Below are 27,770 nucleotides of genomic sequence, written 5' to 3' on the forward strand. Positions count from 1 at the left end.
TAGAAGTAATAAAGCCTAGCTCTACTCAGTTAAAAAGAAACAATTATTATGGAAAGAAAGAATAAATCACATTTCTGATGGTATTTGTTCTCTCACCTCCAAACTAATTTAATTTAAAAGCTGGCAAATTTGCCAGCCAATTAGCCTAATTAGACAACAGCATCTGAATGTAGAACAGGAAGAGAGCAACTTTTGAAACCTACTCCAGTAGAAAAAGTGCTTTTTGAATCTGTCACACTACCAGAATTCATGCTTCCAGAGTTCTCGTAACTGCTTATTTATAGACTTGGCTATATTGGCTCCTCATCAGCAGCTCCAGTGCCATGATTCATCTATCAAAACATTTGAGAAGATTTTCTTACTCATTTCTTTAAAGCAACATTCTGAAGAGACACTTTCAACATGATTATACTCCAGTGTTCACTATGAATTATGAAAAAAATCACACGGAGTTTTATAATTGCAGGTGAATAATAAGTATGTGTCATCAGAGGCTTTATCTTCTCAGATTGTCACACACCATCAGTACAGAATAGCCTGCAACAAATATGACATTCTTGTAACATGCTGGAGGGTCAATAAGCATTCTCACTGAGGTCATTTACCCCCTACACATCAATGTCCTTATCATTAAGCACATCTTTATCTGCCTTTCCTTCTAAAAGCAGTTTTAGCAAGGAGTTCCACGTAAATATTCTGTTAAACTGATATTCTCCTACACAAGTAGATCAGCACAAAAAGATTACAGCTACTGCATAGCTACTCCTTCATAGCCTTCCATACTGGAAATAACTAAGCAAATTCATGCTTTGACAAAGTCTTGTTCTGAGTAAGGGTAAATATTGGAAAGAACTCATTAATTATCTGAATTTTTTTTTAATCTATTAACTAAATCTCAATTCCTTTCTCAAGAACAGCATATGTTCATATAAACAGCATATATTTAATATAAAATTTCACTTAAAGACAGAGTGTCTTTATTAACTAATTATACCATTTTCATCAAGTGCCTGCATTTTCCTTGGGCATTTCCCATACTGGTGACAGGCACTAAATCTGAGACTTTGGGTCAAAAATACAATGCAGCAGAACCTCCAATGCTGTAAGGCTACTATCTAGAAAACAGACAAAGAAATAGTGATGCACATCTCCAAATGCCTCCTCAATGGCCAGCAGTCAGGAAGATGAAGTGAAACATGGTCACTGGAGATCATGGGTCAGGTACTTGGCTTGTAGGTGCAGATACCTGTACAGGCATTCACAGAAGCTTCCTCCTCCTCTTAAATTTATTCTCTTGATGGGGAAGCAAATAATTCAAAATGGGAAATCTATACTTTTTTTAAGCAAAAAAAAATTTTGTAATAAAGCATCAGTGAGGTAGGACTGTATGTCTCTTTTCAGTCCATGAAGAGATTTCTATGACAAAGATGTCAGAAAGTTAAAATCAGACTTTTCAAATTACCTGCAGTGATGATGCAAATACTCCCAAGGGAGCATATATTTCCTCTAGAAATGCATCCAACCCATGCTAAAGCCAAGCAAGGCACAAAAATATACCTGGGAGTGAACATGAATCCTTTATATCTGCTTGGTGCAGATTTTTGTATTTGCAGTACTACAATAGGAAGGTTCTCTCCAAAGAGAGTTTCAAATGGTAACAAAAACAAGATCAATAAATAGAAAATCAAGTTACACAGTCCCAATAGGTCCCTCTAACAAGGATTTCTCTCTGAAATGTTCATGCTTGTCCAATGCTGCTGTTTATAATCCTTTCACACCAGTGAGTCCTACATGCTTGCATTAGTGCTAATGTAAAACAAACAAACATTTTATACAAGGATATCCACCATCCCCAAGTAAAGTGGTTAATACCAAAGTAAGCTTTAAGAATGTAAATTATTTTCCCCATGTGGCTGAAAAACTACATGAGTTATTAATTTAAAAATTATTAGCATATAAAATCATTATTATCTCTGCAGTTAACGTACAGTTCACTGACAACCTTTTGGACCATTACAATTAAGAAAGGCAGCATCTTTAATGAAGTTACAAAATGCATTGTTTATTAAATAGCAAATTATATCTTTAATTACTTTAAATATTATAATCCAATGAAAAATTATTTCATAAACCTCAAGACAAATTATGTCAGAGATGGAGTATGCATTTTGTTACTCTATGAATCCTAAACAGCACTTTCAATTTGCTTAGAGGTTTCTGTTGTATGTAAAATCTGCTCTTGAAATTTCAAGTTTCCAGTGCCAAAATCCAACGGAACTAGCATAATCTAAGATGCAGCTTGTGCTATTCTTTCTTTTTAAAATAGGTTTAATTTCTTGTCAAATGTAGAATTTGGCAGTTCTAGTAAATGCACCTTTTCTATTAATCCATCAGAAGAAAATTGAAAATAAATTTCTGTGAGAGTCACAAAAGCAAGCTTATTGAAACAAAGACTATTTGGGGATCTATGGAATTATATGGATTTGCTGGTGTGTTTTGAACTAAAAGGTAACTTTTGTTCAAAATTGTCAAAGGCTTTGAGGATATGCTACAATGTAAACATATAAGCACAGACTAAGCTAATTTTAAATATTACAATTTTTTTTTAACACGAATTAATCTCTACACACTGTCAAGAAACCTCTTGCTCTCTGTCCATAATTAGACCTACCTACTTCATATGCTTTCCACTATCTGAAATGGCTGAGAGCTGCACAATTAGAAAAAGTTTAGTTGTTCACAGCATTATGCCCTTCACTGTGCTTTGGATCCAGCCCAGAACAAAGTCAGTATTAAAATGCATTGATTTCTAGATCACTAAGATAAAATTAATACATTCAACTTCAATTATGTCAACATCAACTTGTCACTGAATATTTTGACAGTTTGGAAACCCTCAGTTAGCTATCGAACTTTCCTGGGCTAATCAATAAATCAGGAAAGCAGATATTATATCCAATTTCTTTATGCTAAAAAATTGCTACATTCTATGTCTGCCTTACCAGAAACACTGTGCAAAGGACAAAGGAGAAACAACTTATTAATGTAATCTTATAACAATGTACTATTATAACAGTAATATTATAACAATGTAATATTATAACAGGAAAACTGAATGCTTAAAAAGTACCAACCTTTTTTTAAAAGCTTCTGACAGTAGTAAAAAAAAAAATATATAATTACATAATTATATGCAATTATAAAATACAATCAAAGATAATATGTTGTTTAGAGTTGAAATGAAAAGACGCAGAAGATCAAAAGATAGTAAACTTGCTTAGTTTCACATTAGTAAAAAAAAAAATTTAACACAAACACACATCTAGAAACATAATTGGAAGTCTTCTGTGACTACCCAAGTGCCAGAAGAAAATCCTAGTAGGGATTTCTAGGCAAGTCGGGTAGTTTGTAAAGCATTCACAATAAAATCAAGTTTTGAAAAAGGTTTCCCTGCAGAAATATGACATTAACTGTAACACAGTTACAGGTGTTACAGACCAAACTGAGTACAGTACCTCAAACAAACCCCTTCCTAGGCTTGCACCTAAATACTCTGATTGATTTGGGCCTAAGTACCTTTGGGACCCATCCCTCGTCTGCCAAAAGATCTGTATGTCTGTACATTACTGATGTGGAGGAAAAGAACCTCAGGAGTGCCAGGAGACTTTCAGAGCAAGCATGCTTATGTATTCAGAGATGTTCAAAACTGGATATGGTCCTAGGCAACCTGCTCCAGCTGACCCTGCTTTGAGCTAGGGGGCTACACTAGACAATTGCCAAAGGCCCCTTCCAATTATTTTACAATTCTACAAAATACGCCCTGGTTGAGGTCCTAAGCCATGGAAAGATTTCTGAGTTTTTCATCTGGGATTTAAAAAATCCACTACTACAGTTAGGTAAAAGAAAAGTATTCCCTATCAGGGCATAGGTACCAGACACTCATAGAACAGAGAAATTCAATAGCTGGTATGTTTCTATCAGTTACAGAGCTCTCCAAACCAGTGGTAGTGTACCAGGAATCAGACCCCTTCTTCCTCCACCCACACTGCAAAGAAACAAAGCTCAGACATGGAAAAACAGAAAATACAGATCGCACACAAGGGTCAAGAGCTAATTTTTGAAATGTCTTCTCTCCAAAAACTCCTTCCATCCTTCTAATTAGTCCCACACATTTTTTTGCAGAAAGCACATCTTGCTACTCACAGTCCCTTTCTGAGTAAATGATGGAATTGGGCTTGCCTTTTTCAACAAAATGACTCAATAATCTTGAAAAATCAGGCCGTAGGATAAAGACAACAATGTAAAATCAAATCTGAATACAATTTTCCTCCATTCACAGATTATTTCTGTTGTTAGCATTTAAAAACAACTTCTCAAATATCACTATCTACAGTTGTGGATGTTTGCAACATGTAAGAACAGTAATTCTATTTCTCATGTCATTTCATAACAGGTTACAACTGATACTGATCAATCCTAGAGCTTCCTTAAAGTTCATGCAAAAATTCCACTGCATAGACGGAAAATCTTGATTTGTACATCCACTGCCCTACTGATAAAATTTTCTTTCAGAAGTACAGCATAACCAAATCAGTTATATGGAACCAAGACTTTTACACAAGTATTTTAAATTATAAATTAGTTTTGCTTTACATATAAAATTAGACATAGAATGACTTCAATTAACCTTAGCAACAACAGTTTTGTGTGAGAGAGGGACTCAGATAAACAGAATCATCTGCTAAAAACAAAGTCTACCTCTGATTTTGAATTCTTTACTTCTGATTATAGTATACATATAAATAGAAAACAAGTATTCACTTATGCATTCAAATGCAAAATCAAATCTGCATGTTGAAGGTAGAGCATGTGGGATGAAAGTTCATTAGCCCTGCACTGGCAATCATGTCACCAAGCATATGCACAGGTACAGCTCCATACCTTTAAGTACATGTCTTCCCAAAAGCTCATGCCCTTCAATTTTTGGAGGGAGAGATTACAATTATAGTAACCCTTGTGCCTGACATCAAGTGCTGAGCAGATACACATTTATATATATCAGACAACTTTTTCTTTTTCCATGCTCATCTCTATCACCAACTTAAAAGAAAAAAGCCATTTTTAGAGACTCATATCTCAGGAAAAAAATAATGAAACCTATATTTCAGAATATCTAAATAAAAAATGTTGAAGGAGCAAGAAGTGACATAGCTTCTAAATGCAGTCTTTGCAAGATACAAAGATATTATTATTGAGGCATCATAGGGGAGGACACTTCACTACTTATTTATTTATTCATTCAATTATTTACACATATTTAGAACACTGGGCTGAAACCAAAATTCCTAATTGCATGCATTTTATAGAATGGGCAAACATTTATTATTAAAGGGTAAATCTTACATCCAACTAAAAACCTGGGAAGAAATAAACAGAAATACATATTCAGCAAATGAAGCCATGAAAAAGATGCCATAAATGGAATGCTGTTGTGACATTGAAGAAAAAAGGAAGAAAACATAATATTTAAAATTTCTGAAGCCTTGCAATTAAATGTATAGCAGATGTTATAAGGAATTTCTGACCAGACAGCAGAGTCATAAAATTTATAAAATGCAGGTATTGATATTATAGCAACACCTTCGTATTTTCACTGCATGTAGGAATGCAAATCAGGTAGGCAGACAGCAAGCCAAACTCTACGCTTGGCTGCATGAGTTATTTTGATACCAAGAGTAACAAATAGCACTTACTGTTTGTAGCACTTTCTATTTGCATGGTGCTACACAAACAGTCAATCCTCAAAATATTCAACACCCAGATAAGAGATCAACATTTATCCCTGCATTTTACAGATGTGCAAAGAAATTTAAGCAATTTGCTGAGGACCATGCAATAGAAGCCAGGTTATGACGGCTTCCAGGCAATTCACACTCCAGGATTTTAAAAGGCTCGAAGAGTGGGTCTTCAAGCTAGAACTCTCACAGTGTGGGAAGCATGCAGACTTATCCTGTTTGTAACTGGAGTGCTGGAGGAACCCAGACCACCCGTGCCCCACACAGGAATCATCCATGGTGATGAGAGATGGGAGCAACGTCCTTGAAAGGCCACTCTCTATGGTCTTTGAAAGGCCTGGTGGCCTGGGAGAGCTCCCCAGTTACTAGAGACAGGAATCGAGAACCCAACATCTATTAATTATTGTAAAATGCTTGTTTTTACAACTAATTTCCTTCCTTGCTTTAAGGAGATGGATTACATCTACAGACTGTGTCACATCATAGCTATTTTGCCAGTAGCCTGTACAGGTTTGACAAAGGTAGAAAGACTCACACATATCAGTGGGCAGCTACTACCTTTGTCTTTGGGAAAAACATGTGATTGCTAATATTAAAAACCAAGGAATAATATGCTGTCAAAGGGATATTCTGAGAGCAAATCAAAAGTCACACTTAATTAAAAGTCTCCCTGTTTCCACCGACTCCACACAGAGTAGTGAGACCTCAGCTGCAGAAGCCAAGCAGGAGGTGACTCTTTAATGAAGTGCACATTTGAATGAGATGGTCATTTGGTGTCATTACAGACAATGGCAACCTTCCTTTAGGATTACTACTTTCCACTGTTTGATTTTTTTTTGGGGGGACATGTCTAATTATATAGCTTCTCTTACTTGTCACCTAGCAACCTTAGCTGTGATTTAATTATGAGGTTTTTTTAAATCCCATAATATATCCACTGATATAACAATATGCTTATTCTTTGAGGTCAATAAGAAACAATCAAAACTGGTGTAGAATTCCTCAGAATATACACATTTCCCCATCTTTGAACTTACTACAGCCGATCAGTCAGGAGAGGTTTTCATGCAAATACTTTTTTTTTTAACTTTTAGATCTTACTTATTTGGTATACATGACAATTAATATTTTATGACAGAAAGGATCAAAACTCAGTAAAACATTTACTCCATTCAGCCACTCTTTTTCTTTAAAGAGAAAGCTGACATCTAGGTTATCAAAGGAAGAAAACTATTGAAAATGTGGCCAGAACAACTATATGAGCTTCTATTTTATTTTAATCCTTCCCATTTTATCATCTTTATGGATAATCTAATGTCTTTCCACTTTTATTTCCCCTATTTGCCTTTTTTTTATCCAGTTTATGTATTCTATCTACCTTTTCTTTCTTTTTATTTCCTTAATTTTTTTCAGTTCCATTTCATTATACAAATTCTTGTCTCCCATTTCTCTGCTATTGTCTTCTCTCCCATTTATCTGCTTTTTTTTTAACTGTCCCTCATTTTATTCAGGGTTTTCCCCTTCAGCCTTTCCTTCCTATGCACACACCACGTGTTGTCTCTGGAGCAGCTGAAAGCAACAAGACTCAAACACAGCTTGCCTAAGGGCCCAGGGATTTGTCAGCTACAAGATGCTTTAGAGAAAATGTTTTAGTTATTGCCTCAAAAATGCCAGGAGAACTTAAAGCATATTTTGTTTGTTCTTTAAAATATAGATAATGTGTATTTTTAAAAAATCAGCAAAAGCCCCCCAAACACTAACAAACAACACAAAAAAAATCCAATTACACACAACTCTCCACATTTTTTAGCCAAGTAGTAAGTAGAGTGGAGAAGTAATAATTTTCATTTGATTATTTCAAACTGATACAATCTGTAAATTACTGCAAGGCATCAGTGGGGTTGTGGGACTGCCTCACTGAAGGTGTCATGTTGTTGTAACAGCTTTATATGGCAGTATCCGTCCTTGACTGTGATAGTGAAGACAGCATAGAGAGTACTCTCCACCATGTCAGGTATGAATACTCCTGATACCAGTGGAAAATACCATATATGGTAGATACCCTTTTGGCTTAAATTCTACATTTAAAAGATACACAGCAAATTTTGTAATATTTTTCCTACATAAAGTGCTTTAAGCAGTTTTTTCTTGCTGTCACTTTTCTCCAATATTACAGGTTGTCGTACTGCAAGCATTTACTCTCATACTGAAATCCATGCCTGGTAGGGTAAAGTGGTCAGCTGACTGACTGTCTGTTGGGGTAAACTCCACGTTTGCTCCCTATACAGAAGGCAAGCTTGCCTTCAAGGAAGCCTTGCTCATATTCCAGTCATTCAGACACGATAGAGCAGGGCATGCGTAGTCACTCCAGACACTGCATCAGAGCTGTGGAGACATACCATAAATGCCAATGGAATTAATTACATTCTGTTAAGTGAAGTTTGTGCATAAGCTTTTGAGAACAAGGCTTAATGTTGTTTTTAACATAAAAACACTTTACAGAACTCCTCCCACACTTCTTAAAACTGCATCCCTAATTATGGAGTGTGGCGCTCTACTATAAGTGATTGATGTTGTTTTGTGTGTTGTTATGGAAACAAACCAAGTAGGAGTTTCTGATTTGCGTATAGAATTTTGAGTCAGATTTTACAGTAAATAACTAAGCTTTCCAGTGTATAAGCAACAACACCATATGGCCATTAATCTCCACTGAAAGACTATGTCCTCACTTGCCACTACTTGTTAAAACTAAGGTCTTTTGAGGAATAGGGTAAAAATCAATGGACCTGCTCCATCTTGTCACTGGTCAGTGAACAACAAAACGTGGTTGTCTCAATTAAGGACAGTTAACGGGTGTGAACATTTGACAAACTCACTCAAAACATCCAAAAGAAAGTGGTTTTTTATCTCAAACTTGAATTGCCAAATGCTGCAGCTCACAGGATGCCTGCCTGGGGATGCTACAGCAATAAACAGGAATTTAGGCAATGGAAGTGCCAAATGAATGGAAAGTTCAAATGAAATACATATCTAAGTTAAAAGGTATTAATTTCTGGTACTGAACATGTGGGATATGGGTAGCTTCCAAACAGAAAAAGAAGACCAGTGGTCTTCAAAAAGCTTATTATGCAATAAACAGAAGTTTGCAAAAAAGATTGCAAGTGTAAAAGCAAAAGCTACAACAAGAATGAAAACATCAGAGGGGTATGATTCAGTAAGAAAAACAATGTTAGTTTTGTGGAAGCTAAATGACCTAGACAGACCACATGATGGTTCCTGACATACTCATTTTCCATTTGTGCACACAGAGATAAACTTCTCTTCTGCATATCTGAATCCAGCCCTGTGCTGTGGCCGTCCTTTCTCCTTTATCCCTTTCCTTTGTGTCTGTAGACTACTGCACTTCCACAAGAACCCTCTCTTTCACCAAGAGGCATTTCTGATTACTTTAGCTCTTACTTTGCACGCTCCTGGCCTCACTCCCTCATTTGGGTCCAATGCATGTTCACCCCACAAATCTGCCATTCTAATATTGCATTCATTCCTTATTGAAAAGTCAGTCATTTTGTCTCCAGAGGGCATGAAAACTTCCCCTACATCTCTGGAAGCAGAAAGAGAAGAAACTGCCTGAGCCCTGCTTCACAACCTCCTTACTACTGATCCCATTTCTGTTGCTCATACATTTGCTCTGAGGAAGCGCAATGTCACTTGGGTTAGGGTGACAAGCTTCTTCACCCCTTCCTGACCAAAAGTCACTTCTGCCTGGGAAAACGCTAATAATGAGTCTCTTTTGACATTAGATATTTATGCTGCCCTAGTGCCCTTTGCTGCATCCCTGGGTGATTTCTAACCAGGCCTTAATGTGATCTCATTAGTTATCCTCCAGCTTTGGGGACATCTAATATCCACCCTGTCTGACTGGGTACAGCTATGGATATAACCCCTACAGGCCTCTGCTGCCTCCTCCTAACCCTTACTTGCTAATCCTGGCATCAGTCTGGAATCTGGCTGAAGGACATGGCTTAAATACCCTCCTTAGTGCACGGAACCAACTTGCCCCTCATCTAAATAATGAGTGAAGTACCTTTACACAGAAGCATTCAACAAGGACTGGGCAAAATAATCAGCAGTCTTTTGTTTAGGTTGTTTGCCTGACCCATGTGTTACAACCCTTGGGCCAAGTTTCTCTTTTTATATCAGAAGGGAAAGCAATGCCATTTAGATGGCACAGAAAGTGAATAAAGACTTGTAAAATTACAGAGGCAGGTTTTATTATAGGCTGCTTCATAAGTGATATAATTGCAGTTGTTTTTGACAATAAAAATCCACTGAAATTAGGATTTGAAATACATATAAATGTAGCATCAGGCTGTGCTTCTGCAGTCTCAGCTGAGTGCTCAATTCTCATCCAAAAGTGAAACCAGAATTGAATAACCAGCAGCCAATGCTACTCCTCCATAGTAAGAATAACTAATACAGAGGGAATAAAAAGAAATAAAAAGAGCTAGCAATGCATTTCCCCCCTAGCATATCAAGCAGGATTTCATATGGAAGCAGTGGTCATCAATCACTACCTCATTACCAACCTGTCATCTGGGTTTAGGCTAAATGTATTCTGGCTTGCTGCCATACTAAATGTTCAATGAAACATCCTTAAGGCTCTCTACAAGTTCAGCTGAAGTCACACATGCTATACATCAAAAAGGAACATTAGCGTTATCATAGCTTAATAAATAGTGCCATTCTGGCAATGTAATCCTATGTTCTAGAGCTATCTTCCATTCCCTGTATTATACTGCTTAAGTAAACAATCTTGCTGTCTTGTGTGAAGTTTATTTAGTGATAAATGCATGTAAAGGTAATTAGTCATACTGTTACAGATACACTTCCATCCCAGCTGAAGAACATGGGCAAAAATAGCACAGGATTTTAAAAGCACACAATGGCAGAATGAACTTTATCTTGCAGCATTAGTTTATAATTCTTGTGCATGGCAGTTTACTATCAAAGTCTCACTGCACTGGAAAACAATGACAGCTGAAGGACCCCAAATCAGTGACTTTTCAAAATAACAGTGGCTCGAGGACTTTTGCATTTCTCTGGGATGTAATACACCCAACAAAGATGACTGCAAAATGTATTTCAACATCTGTGAATACTACTTTGTGAATAACTCCTGAGTTAAGGAGGGATCCTTACATTTACTCACTCATTTCCATGCACATTTGAAGCACTAAGACCTGAATCTGTTTTCAAATTTTAAAATGCCAATAAAACACATATATAGATTCTACAGTGGCAGAATCTTCAAGAGGCACCAAAAAATCCTAATAACACATTTTTAGACATATTAATCAGTTTATGAACATTTTTTTTTAAATAGTGAAAAATAATTTTAAAATTTAGGAATACTTTTTTGCCCTTGTATAAAATTCTTCCTTTGACCTCAAAGCATTTGTTATGCAACGAGGCCCTACCATTCTAAAGTATGAGAAATAGCTCCAATATGTTCAACCACAGATTTCCCAAGTGATTTTAGTATGTACCAAGAAACCTGCCTTGTCTAGTGAGCTGGACTGACTGTTCTATGCAAAACACATGGAACTTAAATCATGGATTCAAGTCCTTACCTATATGTGACACTGCTCCTTCCCCTTATGCACTGCTGCAACTGAAACAGCAGCTGGACCAACCCTTGACAGAGTCCTTTTCCGAGATGTCCACAGATGCATACACACATGAGGAAAATTAATCCATTTTTTAAACTGAATTCTGACAAACTGGAGAGAGAGGATGTTAAATGATTCTTTGGTCTGCTAGTTATATCAAGCAAACATAAACCTGCTTAAACCAGGCTTCTCTTTTCCTATTCTTCTTCATCTTCTAGGCCACCTAACCTGAAGTCAGTCTTAGGAAAATTTTATTGTCTGGAGAGTCTTAGCAATGAAGACTGAATTTCCAGACTTACAACTGGAGAATAAACTTGACCTTTCTACTTTGAATTGTCTTGCTTTTTGCTTGCCTATTCCACAACCATTGAAGAAGTTACCTTGTGCCTTTAAGAAAAAGTCTCTGCCACAAAATGGGAATGATCAAATAGTTGTATTTAGTGCTTAGAAAAGGTGACATGCCAAGAAGTAGTAGCAGCATAGTTCTGGCACTCCTGAGATCGGTGATAGTGTATTTTGTGTGGTTCCTGCTCAGAACTGCAAGGCAATATCATTAGAAGGTTTTTTATTTTCCATTTCTGCATATATGCAAAGGGCCAGGCATCAAACTTGCTGTAAATACTAATTAATTAAATGTGTAATAATACAGATCAAATACAGATTTCACTGTGCATTTTTTACAAAGATATTAAAGAAAAAAAAATTTTAAAAAATAGAACATGTTGCATGCAAAAATCTGACTGCATTAAACAGTTCTGTCCTTAATCATAACCTTAATTCAGTGGGATTTTAGTAGTCATCTGCAACACAGTGAGGCAGTTTAATTCAGAAGCTGCAATAATCACTAAACGAATCAGCAAAAAAGGACATTGAAAGATGTATTAACTATCGGTGTAGTATGATTTTCTTGTGAAATTGGTGGACAATAAGGAAAGGGGGATATATCATCCTTGGCTTTTTGCATACTTTTTACAAAAGAAGCCTGCAAATAAGCCTGCAGCAGATCTGACCTCTTCTATGCTTCACTGCTTATAGACTTAGCTGCCTGACCAAAGAATAAGGATCCAGATTTTTCAGTGCAGAAATTATCACATTAACAATGTTTTTGACAGCTTTTGCTTCTGAAGTTTCAATCTGGCTTCTAGACTAAATTATTGTAACATCCATGTAGCATCACTATAAATTTTAGTTACCTACTTCTTTGGGTTTGATTGGTTTGGATGCTGGGGCTTTTTCCCCCTCTCCCTCCATAAATACGAATGGGTCAGGATCCTGAGAGTGCTCAGAGGAGATAGTATCCAGCTGTTGATCCATATGTTCTCTAGGCTAGCACCTGCTGCAGAGATGCTACCAAGACCTCATAGTTGGCAAGCTGCTCTAACTCTACTCAGTCCGTAGGTTGAAAGGTCACTCCTTTCATGTAGTAAATTTGTGGCTTCCACATTAAAGAGAGGGAGCTGTCACTGCTGGAGCTCTGTTTTATGAAATCCAATGACAGTAAAACCTGATGCCCTCCACTTCCATAATAGCTTTAACTGTCTAGTATGTCTTAGAAAAGTGACTTCTAGGGTCTGATGAGAGGATGAACCAACCTCTCCATGAATAAGATGTTACTTAAAGACTCTAAAGCACTGGCTGGAGGCACAGTCCAAGGACAAGATAATTTCCTTTTCTTTCTATTTCAGATATAATATGAAAAAGAATTGAAGATAAAGATGATTTTTTTTCTACTAGTTAACTCCCATATATCAGACCCTGTAAGACCAAAACAATATGAAGAACAGATCAAATGCTATGAATAGAATCTACCAAAAAAAGATCTTAAACAAAATTTCTGATAAACAATTTTGACCCTAGGGAACTAAATATGGCTTTTGCTATTCAGTACTAACTTACATACACAAATCAGTGTGAATTTAGGTTCAAGGGACATTTCAGTGTATTATCCAATTTTACCAAAAGTTGGCACACCTTTATTAAGACCTTTATCAGGTTATACTTTTTTTTGCACAGCATAGAAACATGTATTTTTTTTGACTAGCATTTGTACACATATAAATAATCAGTGATTAATCCCAAGAAGAAAAATAGGTTAGCTGTCCACTGAATTAGAACAGAAAAGTAAGAAAATGGATAAGGTATATCCACATAATAGGTGTAGATTTATGAAACAGCATATATCACGATTTACAAAAATTACCTATTACCAAGAAGTTTTTCACAGTCACTGACCCAGCAAAAGAGGGGAAATTTGGAGAGTGGAATACATTTCCACTGTCCCACCTTTTCTATTTCCAAAACTAGAGAAAAGGCAGTTTTCTCTAATCCTAGTCAGGGCACTCCAGCTTGTCTGAACACACAGTGCAGTTTGATGGAGGTGAGTCTGCACCATCATTAGCTCTCTGTGCTCCCAGCTCCATGGCAGCTCTGCACAGAACCCAGGGACCTGACACCGGATCAACAGCCACTGACACGTAGCACTGAAAAAGGTCACTTTATAAACCAAAGGCAGGCTAAAGAACTACCCAGCAACTATAGGACTAAATTGCAAGTACACAGAAGTAGAATCTCCATCTACAAGTCATTGTTCATTTTCAAACACAGCTTGAGTAGGGAGAAGAGAATCAGACATTGGTTCATAGACAAATTTACAGGAAATTTTACCACTGTCAATGACACTAACTTTTAATTAATTTTCCTAATATTTAAGAATAATTAATAATTAACTTTCCTAATTTTAATGTTAAAATGGTATCATTACATTTTTTTCACTCCTATGACATTGCTAGGAGAACTCTTTCTGTTTACATGTACAGTTGCAACAGCTGTGTATGATGCCAAATGCAAAACTTTAAGGAATGTTCCAGCATATTAAGTTTAACCCTCATTTCTGTCTCAATGATAGATGCTAGAATTCCAACTAGGTTGATTTTATGAGCCAGTTAAATGATTTGTATTCAGACCAACATTAAAAATCCCCAAAGTGACAAAGTGTACTTGAACAAAAATACCCTGCTTGTGACATATCCTTTACAAGTAATGTGTTTTCATTTTTCACATGTTGCATCTCATTTATTTTATTCAGGCACACACAGTTGAATCTACAAGATACAGTAAGCTTCCAATACCTTTGAAATAATAAATCATTTCTTACAGATGTTTTCACCCAGTGCAAGTCGGCTGCTCATTAATCAAACATTATCAGTATCTATCACTGCCCAGTGCTAAACAGGAAAGGCACCTCATTTTGAGTTTTGACTTTTATTCACTGGTTAGTCCCTGACCCTTCTACTACTGAATGCTTATTAGAAACACCTACTGCATGGCAGATCCTACTACATGGAATTTTAGAAGGGGTGTTATACAAGCACAAGCATTTTTTCTTTAAGAACCAAAGGAAACAAAGTCAGGCAGCTCTTCAAATTGGCAACACAAATGCAATCAGTCTTCAAAGCTCTTTTCCAACATCTAAGTAAAATATAACCATGTAAGCAAACTATTTCTGGTCTAGATAATTTCATATCTGAAAGGTTGAAATAAATATATATTAGGCACTATGCGAGATACATTTCATTTTCGATAAATTATTAAAATTTCATTTCAGACAACAGTATGTAAGATTCAATACACCCTTACCAGCATAATCCTGGTGGGAAAAATCTAAAGAAAATGTTTCAATGCGAGTAAGAAGTTCTGATAGAAAATTTCAACTTCCTTGTGATCATTGATATATTGCTGGATTCATACCAATAATGCCAAATAAAATTTGAATTATTTCATCTGCTCTATTGGCTGTTACACATCTTTTTCAAAATGCTAGAATAGAAATGAAATTGGGTAAGCCACACAACTGCAAGTGCTTAGGGATGAACATTTCTGTAGCTTTGAGAAACAGCCTGTACATTTGCCAGCAGGAACACAGTATGGCTTCCCCACAGCATTTTACAGTACTGAGCACTTTCACAGTCCTTTCAGTGCTACATTTCAATCTTCCAACATGAGTTTAGAGAAGAATGAACTCAGTCAGGATGACAATAGCCAGAGCCCAAGTCTCACCCTCAGCAGATCACCACACCACAAGGCTTCCTTCCAGTGATCTATTGTGCTGTACATGATACATATTTTTGTTATTAACCAAGTGAAAAATTAAAGGCAATGAGCTTGCTTCAGGTGAAAAACTACTACCATCTCCTGCCACAGCAGCAATTCACTCAACTCTCCTTTAACTAAACATTTTGTTTGCATATTCTACATCTTTCTGAAAGAACATTGAACAGTACACTTGTATCTAGGATTATTCACCCTCCAAAGCTGGATAAACATATTCCGTTCTTGGCAGGTCTACAGAAGTGACTGAGCTGCAATGTGTGATTTCTATGCCTCAATACAATAAAGGGCACATTCAGCACATGCAAAGGCCCATATTTGCATCTGAAAAATAAGAAACCAACTTGTCAATGTAGAGGTTGTATTAAGACTCTTATGTCCCTACAATTTAAAGAGTGCTAACATTTCAGAATTTTCTTTACTTAGTTTTGTTGGGATTTCCAGAAAAAGCTGTGCACAAAGACATAGGTTGTAGCAATTAGGGGTGATTTCTTCAGATTCTGTCTACTGCAGGAAGGAATTTTTTTTTAATGCAAATTTCCACCAAGCTTTTTTATCAAGCAGCTACTACAGAAAGAAAATGGGCAAGAACTTTACTCCAGTGATTAGTACAGAGACCACAATCAAGTACATTATGCTTCATGCACAGAATGGTCACTCTGTCTTCTCTAACTGCAAATTTCTTTCTGCAAGAGACTTCATACAATCAAGAACTCAAACTTTGAGTGTAAGGAGACAAGCAATAAAAAAATGTAAAAAGAGGCTATGTGGTCACTCAAGTATGTAAAGTCTTTTTGAGAACATTTTTTTTTTTTTTGGAGAGACTCCTATCTAACTTGGTGAAGTTTAACAAAACAAATATTTCCAGATGACAGAATACGCTGAGGTGGAAGGAACCCACAAGAATCATCAAGTCCAACTCTTAATGAATGACCCATGAAGGGCTTGAAGCCACAAACTTGGTGACATTACCACCATGCTCCGACCAACTGAACTGATCTCAGGGTCATAAATTTCTCACAGATAAAAATTTGGCCATCATTTTTCACCTACAAAAGATTTGTGCTGGGCCATAATAGAAGCATCAAGCCTGTGTTTACCAAGAAACTGAAATGCAATAATGTCTAAGTCACTCAGATATTGAAATAATGAACTGTGATATTTCCAATGTCTAACTACTAAGCAACAGGCTATCTATAAAATTAGAATAACTGTTTCCTTTGGAAGATAGTCCTGTTCGCATTTTAAAAATCCAAAGTATTAGTGAAAAAGCTATAAATATTGTATTATTTCAAAATTATATTTAACAATGCTTAATAATCAAATTTCAATTTAAATAACAATCAGGTACTGACATTCTAGTATGTACTGAAGTGTTAGGATCTGTTTAAACACATGCATCACACCCAAATACACATCTATTATCAATAGCCACAAATAAACAAAGAAACATTTCTAACAAAAATAATCCTATGAAATCTGAAGTGAGTTACACCATCTCCTATTAGATCAATGGAACAGTAACAAAAAAACCTTGACAACTCTTAGAAATGCAGTAATACACTGCAAGTTTCAATACAATGACAATATTAACATTACAGATTAATTGGCTGAAATCTGTTGATCTTTAAATTATTATAATTCTTCCCTTTTCTTCCTATGAAAATGATCACCAAAGATCATTTGAGAGAATACTGAGTTATCACACTAGCTATTGAATGCATTTGCACCTTCTCTAATGGTTCATATTGAGCTCAGTACCTTTTTTAGCACAAATTAACAAACAATATCCCAAGGATTTCAAAAAAAGAGTATCGAGGACAGCCTTTGGAAAATAATTTTCTCTGTTAGATAAAGATGTAATTTGTATTACCATTATCCAAACACTCAAAGTACTTTGTGTGTTTATTTCTGCATTTTAGTCTTATAAGCAATTTTTATTTAAAAAAATTACAGTAAATTTAGCATTAACACGCTGAAAACTAACAGCAGAAAAAGTCAATCTTAATTACTCTATGTCACCAAGTGTCAAATTTTTAATGTTTTGATACTATAAAATGTACAGAGAAGACTATCTATGTGACTTTATGCACAAGGAATGACAAAGTTGATCTCAAATCTATAGAACACACCAACATATCACAAACTCAGAAATATTTGTATGCCTCTTAGCCTTTAATTTTTTATTCATAAATATATGCATTTGCATAATTATTTTAAATTTCATACTAAAAGTAATATTAGGAGCCTATCTGAAAAGTATAGATTAGAACACTAAAAAAGTCTAGATTAGAATTTAAAGTATCGTGACCATAGCAAGTGGTTCATAAGCCAGAACAACCAGCATAAATGCAAAAGCAGAGACACAGCAGCACAAACATTTATATAGCTTAGTTAAAGATTTTTGTTATAGTGCACACGTAGAATTTTCTTCTCAGATTATTTGCTCCCTTTAAAACCGCCCATGGCATTAAAACTAACGAAGGGCAGGGGATGCGCCTTCCCGTGACAATCGAGGCCACTTCATTGGACAGTTCGCTTAGAAATGCTTCTGGGAGAGGAAAGTCTTCCAATTAATGTGTTGACTTGGAAGCGGGGAGTGAGGGATTCCCGTGGGCGCACACTGCACACATTACAGGACTCAGAAGGCCCTCAGACTGTGAATCCCATCCAGAAACAGAATCACCAGCACGTGTGCTCCAAGGTAAATGAAGAACCATGAAGAACCAAAACTGGCCTCAGGGACTGCCAGGGCCTTCCCCTAAAATGAGGTAACTGCCTTTCACTGTATCAAACTGCTCCTCAAGGAAGGCCTGACTACCAAGCAATGATGAAAAGGGACGCAGAGGACTGAGAAGCAGAAGCCTCCTGGGTCATATGGAAGCCCTGAGCCCTGCCCATGCCCAGCAGTGGCTTCCAAGGCAACACTCTCATGAAGTAGAAGTGGCAGAGCAAGATCTCCTAAAGCAATGTCTAAAATTCTTTCAGCATGTACTACAAATCCACAGCACAAATCCAGTTTTGTCTTAACTTTGCCAATTCAATTCAACAAGGGGATACATTGTTGAGTGGGCAGTGGAAGGAATATGGATTCAGGAACACTATATTTCTGAGACATAAATAAGGCAAGAAGACTGCTTAACACTTTATTCATTAACACAAAAAACTTCTTGTCATCTTCTCACCAATAATTGGCACTAAGTGAGATTGTGGTACTCTATTTGTGTATAATCTTTTAAAACAAAAAAATAAATGCAACAAGCCTTGTTTTTAATCAGGCTTTTATCTTTTGCAAATACGATGGAGGAAACTTCTAAAGATCTTATTTAGATTTTGTATTATGGCAGTCCTCCTACAGTAGGTAGAGTAATGTTTCAAAAAGTGTCTGATCGCATTAAATCCACATACACTTTTCTTACAAAAAAAAGGAGAGTAAGTAAATTATATGGATCAATTCACAAACTGCATTTTAGGAGATTGTTCATTCTGTGTCTGAATATCAATGTGGAAGTAAAAAATGGCAGCATAATTAATATTTGTACATCTAAAAGATAAAAGTAACTGAGTCATGGAGTGAACTTTTGTAAACAACAGGCAAGCATAGCTCTTGTCTTTAGGTGTAAAGCATTCAAGTGAGTAACATCAAAATAGGAAAATATAACATTCACCATTTTTTCTTCTTTTATACACCTCAAACATAAAAATGCTTAAAAATATATGCTTGAATTTTAAAAAGCGCTAAATAATGTTAGATTACATAATCTGCTAAATACAAAAAAATTAACAACTCTTAAAACAGTAAGAATCAAACTAATTTTGTCATATTCAATGACGAATCAAATTAATTTTGCTATATTTAGATGATCAGTTCTTCAAGCAGACTGTCCAGCTTGGAAAAAGATAGGAGAGTGTTTTGTAAAACATACATAGGAGAGATTGTTATGGTAAGTTGTGTTTTGGTAGGAAAGATAAGTAAGTAAAAGCAGAAAAATCTGTGTAATTTACAAGTGAATATCATGAGGATGCCCAAGGGCAGATTATTAGTATTTTTGTGAAAGTGTCCTAAGACTATTAACATATAGCATAACTATAAGCTGTTTTGTGAATCTTAGCCCTAAAAACTTTCAACTGCCTAGTGCTTCCAATGTATACATAGGAATATTCCACCAATATCCAGAGCAGTACCAAGGACTAAAGAGCTCAAATAACAGCTTACAACAAATGCCAACAGTAGAAAAAAAATGCCTCAAGCATAATAAAAATTCTTGAATTGATGTACATGGTTGGTCTCCAGGAAAGATGCTGCATCAGAAATAATAGCAAGTTCAATAGCTGCTATAGCATGTTAGAACAGGTTCTTCACAGAGTTCCTTTTTCAATGTATTTGGTTTTTAATAAGAATGCTTTTTAGATTAAAGAGTAGTAGAAGACAAAATAAAAGTTAACAAGTTTTGTTCATACAACCAGTTGATTGTATAATTCATTTAGAATATTATTCACATGGGATATGAAACAAGAAATGCAGTGTTAAAGAAGGAGGCATTTATTCTCCAAGCTGTGAGCCATGAGCTAAGGCTCTCCAGGAGGCAGATTAGAAAGAACTCCTATATTTGACTGCACAGACTTGTGCAGACCTTCCTCCTTGGGACTTCACTTCAGGCATTTGCAGTGTGAAGTTTGGATTCTGTTTTCTAAAAAGTGCAAACACATCTATTACTGGCCTTCTCATGGAATATTTATTTTAAAAACATTTTTAAAATTTAATTTTGACATTAGTCTAGGTGCTGTAAGGCAATTATGAAATATTTTGAATTAGCTTTGCCCAGATCCTGCCACTGCTCTTCACCACTGCTGCCCTTCAAATTCTTCAAAGTACTCTGGCTTCATGACTTATCTCAATTATTTCATTCTCTAATTAATATTATTTCTAATACCAATGGTTCACAGCTTTTTGCAGATACATGAATTTGAATATGTTGGCTTGCAACAATAAACTATAATTTCAAGTGTTTCACCTGGTTCTTTAACCTTTAAAATCTTCAGCTGTATATGGATACCAGTGCTTAAAAGACTACTGTTGTCACCATTTAAAAGCCTTGGTGAAAATCACTTTTTGGCAATATTCTGAAACAGTCATCTCCCTTGTATACAAGGGGCAATGAAATAAACCCAGAAACTACACCAGGCACATGTTTATTTTGAGTATCTAGCTAATTGTGTTTCCAGCATCATTCTTTCCTGCACTACCTTCCAAAGTATTATTTTTCTCCCTTAGTCGTTTATCTGCCTGTCTTTAGGCTTTGGCTTCCTTGCAGCAAAACCTACATAACCTGTAAAGTGTCAAAATATTTATGAAATGATAAAACAATACACAACAATACCAAAGACCCTCCAAGAAGGGAGCTGGTGATCCTAAGAGCCTAAGGCTGCACAACGCCTGTCCTAAAGCTCTTTCACCGTGGTGCACTGCCATTTACATGACTTGTTACATTAGCACTGAGACAAACAGCTCTTCACTAAGGGCCCTAACAGCCTCCCACAGCATCACAAACACCAAGAAACACAAATCAACTCTGAAAAGCAACCAACTAACAGATAAATCCTGGATATGTTTTCAAAAAACTCTGCTTCTAAACTCCTCCTTTGGAGGAGGTAAGTGAAATTGCAGGTAAAAAGAAAAAGAAAACTCAGAAACACAAGGTAAACCAAAACCAGAGAAGCAAGCAAATAAAACTCTGTTCACAACCTGAAATGAGAACTATTTTGAACATTACTTATTTCCTCCATAAATGTCTGTGCTGGCCATGGGCCTATGGGCCCCATATGCAGATTTCATGTCCTCCAAATTTAGTTTATGAATCAGGAGTACGATGTACAATTTTTTCCTATAGCACAAGCAAAATGAACATCTGTTCACTTTTTGCCATGTAGGTTTATATCTGTGTGGGTGGGTGTGAACAGAGCTCTTGATGTGTAATAGTCCTCCCATCTGCACACCAGGTGGCACTGCATAGTTAATCAGAAGATAATAACAGGCATGAGGAGATTACTTACTTTTTGGGAAAGAGAGAGTAAATCAATCTTGCAGAGTTTTTTTTAAAACAAGGTACATTAATGCTTGCACTTTACTTTTTTTTTTTTTTTTTTTGGTGTGTAATTTCACTCCAATCAATTATATGATCTTATTATATCATTGTTTGAATGTTATGTTAATTAACTAAGAATGACTGCAATTACCACAAAGGTTCATTCCACAAGGAATTTCTTTTCTTTTTGGTTGATGTACAGTTTTAACCCTTGTAAGCAGAATATACTATTTAGAATACATTCAAACAACAATCTGCTTAAATTTACCTGGTACACTCACCTAACCCATCATTTCACAGCATTTAATAGACTCCTGAATACCCATATACAATAAAACTAACCACAGCAATTCAGCAGCAGAAGATGGAGGAATAAACAAGCAAAGCTTCATTATTCAATGAGAGGTTAAGTAGAAAGTTAGTGCTGCAAGTTTAAGTCTACAAACACTGAAGTTGAAGCATTTAAGCGATTTCTGGGAATGAGTGCTTTAGATTTTTCTTAAAAGTTTACCAAATAAAATATTATTTGAGGATATATTTTTATCTGATATTCTCTAAGGACAGTGTAAATGTTACATAAAACACCTATGTTATGATAAAATATTAGAGAATAAGGCTAGAGAATTTTGTAAAAGTCTGCAGAAAATATGTTTCTAGTGAGAGTATTTCCATGTAGTCGTTTGAATGTGACATAAAAATGTCCTTTAAATATTTAGTTCATTCATTTATATTCAATTACATAGTTCTATAAAGAACCTGTTATGTATTTTCTCTTTCAAAAAGGATTTGAAATGCTTTGTGGAGTCTTAAAAGAATAACAGAATCCTGTTTTCCAAAGAATGCAGCTGAACTTCTAGAAGGATGACTAATAACAGCCTGGTATTTCTGCATTTGCTCTGATAGCCATGAGAGACATGGACACGTGTTTTGTTTTGGATTTTTTTACTGGTAAAAATCATATTCCACTCTGAAAATCCATGAAGAGACACAGTAACACAAAGTGTTCAGACTGCTCTGCTCCCCACAGGATACCCTTGGCTGCCTTCCTCTGCTGTCTCTGAGGACCACGTGCTCTCTCCTCAAGCCCCTCATCCCTTCATTGATTTCTCCTTTTGCTCTCAGCATGCTTATTCTCTGTTGCCCTGAGTCTCTATGGTGTTTACAGAAGGCAGCAACTGATGCAAGACTATTTTTTTTTAAGCAAAATTTTCAAAATGATCTGTCAGTTCAGTCACAAATTCTCCACAAACCCTTATCAAAAAGCAGAGCTGATTCAAGGCAGAGCACATTGAGTAATCTTCCAAATCAGAACAGGATAGGATTTTTTTTTCTATGCTTACTTTTAGAGGTTGGTTTTAAAACTTTGAAAGTTTAATTGGGAGACTTAATTCATATTAATTAATGTTTGTGAGTAACAAACCCAGAAGTTTTGTAACTGGAAGAGAATTGGAATTCTAAGATGAAAACTTAAATGAATAATTCTTAATGTCTAATTCTTAATTGGCATTTTTAACTGCTAAATGAAATAAGACTATGTTTAGAAATTGCACCTACCTAAATGACAATGAAAAAAAGAACTAAAAAAATACAGTAGTAACTCCAAGAATATTGTTCCTCCTATTGTTTAGGTGCTACCTTTTGTTCCTTTAAAATTATCACTCATGCCATTGTCTATTATTAATTTTGATGTAAGAAGCTGAGATTCGTGGACTATCCCTTAATACTTATGTTAGCTGTAAGCTGAAATTGTGGCTGCTGGAGAAAACCAGAAGCATTGTGTATCTCTTACATTGCCATTGCCTAGCTGGATCCTTACTGCTTATCCAGGTAACTATGAAAGATTTTCCTAGGATTTAGTCTTTCCTAGCTCAACATATGCCTTTATAACCCCAAATTTCACATCAGTCTTCACAACCTAATTGGGAAAGGTAAGATGGAGGTAAGGTGTGACTCACACTGAGACCCCAGAGGTTGTCAAATGTTGGTGACACATACTGGCCACCTGATTGTTTTCAAGTCTAGAACAAGGTATTCTTCTCAACTTGGAGCCAGTGACTACATATACCAAACCTACTGGCAGAGGAGAGCATCTTTCCGCTTAAGATAAATCATTGTAGCCTCAATGCTTCAGTAAGAAAAGGATTGAGGCAAAGCACACTCTTTTGTTATTATTAATTTCAAATAAGTCTGTTAACCTGTGTTTAGTGAACTTAGGAATGCTCACCTCTCATGTCAGAAACACAGCAAACAACTGATCAGAGCACACTTTTAACACCTGTCCAAACAGCTCTCACAAAAAGCCTTTGCTATCCATTTTTCTTGAATACGGTCACTCGCTAGAATGCTCAAACCTCAGTCACTATGTTTTACCATTGACAGAACCTACAGTGGAGGGCACTTTCCCTACCACACACTATTCCCACAGGCAACAGATTTTCCCTGATGCATGACTGTGTGAAAAATAGTTTTCCAAGTTCTCTGTGCAACTCTACCTGCCCTCAGGTAGCTGGTGATTTACAAGTGATCTTCTGTTTCATGAATCACACATAGACTTTTGTACAATCCCAACTGAGCAAATCTTAAATTACATCTTATTTGCAAGACTAAAGGTGTGCTCTTCAAAGATCACATTGCTGCAAACAAGCCCTCTCACACAGTACTCTCATCCTATCAGGGATTTCATTTTCTTTTACACACTCATTATTTATTTTTTCCACTAACAGGGAAAATTTAAAACTACCATTTTTCTTTTCCATCAAGGCACAAATTCATTCTGAAGCAAATTACAACAAAAAATAAATCTTCCTTTTTATGTAAGTAGCTCCATAATTATTTTACCCCTATGACTCAGAGTAATGTCCAAATGTGGTATTTCATTGAATATGTTTGTTCAGTAGACAAAGAACACAAAAAGAAATGCAGTTCAGACTCATTATGGAGAAATGGCTGCTGCTGAGAGCTTATAAATGCTCTATTGCATTAATAACTTCAACTCCACAGATACACAACCCCTCAGCATGCCCTCCCCTTCTCTCACTACCGCTATGCAAGGCCACAAGTCCAGTGGCTTACACAGTACTGCAAAAGTCAGATGACAGGCAGACAAGGGGTACAGAAAGGGCATCATAAATGCAAGGTAGTGTCCAATAACAAAATTTTGTAGGTACACATAATCCTCCATTAGCATTTATACCCTCTGTTTCCTAGTACAATCAATGAACACATGCTATAAGGAGAATTATGCTTCAGATACCTTCTCTTGTTTATTAAAATTCTGGCTGTGTCCCTTTACCTAGTATCTGTATGGCAAAATGTTGTCAGTAGGTGTATATATATATATATATATATATATATATATATATATATATATATATATATATATATATATACATAAATATATTTCTAACCAAAAAAAATTTTTATTAGCATAGCTTTATTAGGGTCAGAAAATAAACCCAGATAAATAAACTGAACACTCCAATTCTATGTGAAGTGCTCAGTGGTCATTTCTGCTGACACCAAACTGAACTGTTATTCTAAGCTTGAGTCAGAAATGCAGAGGAATGATGCTGATGTTAAAAAAATGACTGAGATTTTTTTTCCTAAGTGCTAGACTCACAGAAAACAAATTCTTATGAATTAATTCCTCATTGGTGAAATTTCACAATGTGGTTTGAAAGACATGGATGAAAACAATAAAAAATATAAGTTGCACCATTTGCCTCGTATACAATTACATCAAAATATGATACATCAGAATTTCTATACATGGAAGTTCTCTAACAATGTGAGGATTTAGGATTACATAAATCACAACACTCTGTGCTATCATTACACGACAGAATAGACCTGCAAAGCTTATTATACTGCATAACCAGATGGTAAACAACAGTTGTCGTTGTACTAAGAATTACATCTCTGTAATCAATAATAGGAAGGAGGAACAGTTGGACAACTTGTTTCCTATTATGTTCACTTAGGCAACGTCTAGATCAATAAAGAGCATTAAGCCTCATACCAACTGTAGACAATGCCTGCTCAACATGCCTATCATATGGCAGCAATGGGTCCAGCTGTACTTCAAAATAATTGTAAATGGATAATAATTCTAATCTAACATTAAAAACAAGTGATGATTCAAACAGCAGAGAGGCGCAGGACTTCTCTAGTATATGAGAAAAGACAGACCCGTGATGCCAGTTTTGTACAAAACAAAATCAGCTTGTTTTGTTAACCCACTCCATAAGTACATTTCACTACAGCCTAGCTGAAGGATGTTACACATTTTATATGGATGAAAGAAAAAAAGCAACCAAGCATGATATCACTGGCTTACATATAGACTCAGTAATTGTGTGGGTGTAGTAAGCTGTTCGCAAAAATTGAAAACTATACTTGTGTATCCCTCTAGGCCAATATGGCAATTAATTACAAGCAAATTTTTAGTTCATCCATTTTTAACTATCTAAACAAACAATAAATCAACCCATTTGGCTACATTCACATATTACTTAAAGAGCTGTAATATAAATCTGAAACTTTTAGTAATCCTCTTAAGGCCACTAATTTTAGCTTCCTGATTTTAATTTTTTTCTTATATTCCATACTTCCACAATTCACCAAATTAAAGCTTTCTCCCATCATGTTATTAACAAAGATACAAATTCCAGTTTATTCCTAGGCAGTTCTTCAATTTCAGTAGGACAAAACATGGGACCATGAGCTCTTCTTACCTATTCCAATAAAGACTGCTTTATAGCCATCTTCTTTCAGTGTACAGAGTGTCATTCCATCCACTGCAAGGCCTTTCCTAAAAATTATCTGAAAGAATTAAAAATTGCTTGGTAAAAATTGCAATTATAATGAAGCAGCACATTCTGCATGGTAAACTAACAAACGTTTTCAAAATTATTAATAAGTTTTTATTTAGACTTGTAAATGTTAATCCTTATTTAGACAAGAAATAGTGTCCACAGTGCAGTAATTGGTGTTCATTTATTTAAAGAAATAACTTACAGCAATCAAAACACACCTATAATCTATACTTGTTTCTGATCAATTACTTTTTGATTCCAGAAGCAAAAGGTGCAATTTTTTTTTTTTTTTTTTGAAGAGCCATTCTCCATCATCAGTCCTGCTCTGAGCAACCACTGCCCAGGCTGAGCCCCTAGAGGAGCTGTAGGTGTGGAAAGGGAATGGTGCTCTCTGCATGCTCAGGAAACCAAGGACGCAGTCCCTGTGCAGAGGTCATGCAACTGGAGATACACACACCTTTTGTTCATCACTCCTAACACCAAGCCCTTTGAGCGCAAAAAGTGTATGTGATTCCTCTTCTGATATTTCATACTTCTTGACATAGGTAGGTGTGTTTTTATCTCCACATCTTAGACTCTCTGAACCTGAATGTTTTCCCTCAGGTTTTTTACATCACATGTGATTTTACTTCACAAAATGTAGTGCTGTTGTGTAAGCCCTTTACTTTGTGATCTTAACAGTTTAGCCTTCAAGTCACTGTGAATCTTGTTTGTTATTCAATCTGCCTATATTTCATTTAGTACACTTTTCAGGTTGGTGGGGGAAAAAAGGCAGAAATACAAATCACACTACTTAAAACATTGACTTTCTTTGTCTTTGGAGATTTAGTATAAATTTTATCAGCGGTGAAAAGCTATGTCCTATTGCAATCCTTAAAACAATACAGACTCCATAGTCACTTGCAACAAAAGACACTCCATAAATTGTCGTTACATTTTTTTATCCTGTTGTGTACATATGTTATGAAAACCTAGATTATGAAAACCTAATGAAGGAATTTAAATAGCAATGCTATTGTATGTGAGGATTCATAATACTTCTAGGGCCTACCTCAGTAATCCTTATCTAGCTGACTAATTCTTACTAATTTCAGTGGAATTACTTGAATAAACAGCGCTACTGAGCATTTACACAACACAGCACCTTTCAGCACAGATTTTAAATGCTTTAAGTAAACACCAGAAAATATTTCCAGCTTAAAGAGGTACAAAGCTAAGGTACTTATTTAACCAGCTTGCCAAAGGGTCAATTGCAAACCAATGGCAGAGCTTGGAAACAAATTTACATTGAGATTCTCT

At 35.8% G+C, this 27,770-nt stretch overlaps 1 protein-coding gene across 7 annotated transcripts in view; it reads right to left on the reverse strand.

Moving 5' to 3' along the window:
* Positions 1–27,770, reverse strand: part of DPYD (dihydropyrimidine dehydrogenase) — a 349,713-nt gene that overhangs the window by 191,921 nt on the left and 130,022 nt on the right. For all 7 annotated transcript variants that reach the window (XM_085586539.1, XM_085586538.1, XM_085586535.1 and 4 more), the window contains one exon: positions 26,391–26,478. In XM_085586539.1, the coding sequence (XP_085442665.1) occupies positions 26,391–26,478 (88 nt within the window). The remainder of the gene's footprint in view (positions 1–26,390; positions 26,479–27,770) is intronic.

This window comes from Lonchura striata, chromosome 8, assembly GCF_050655825.1.
Source record: "Lonchura striata isolate lonStrDom1 chromosome 8, ASM5065582v1, whole genome shotgun sequence".
In the NCBI taxonomy this organism is placed as follows: Eukaryota; Metazoa; Chordata; class Aves; order Passeriformes; family Estrildidae; genus Lonchura; species Lonchura striata.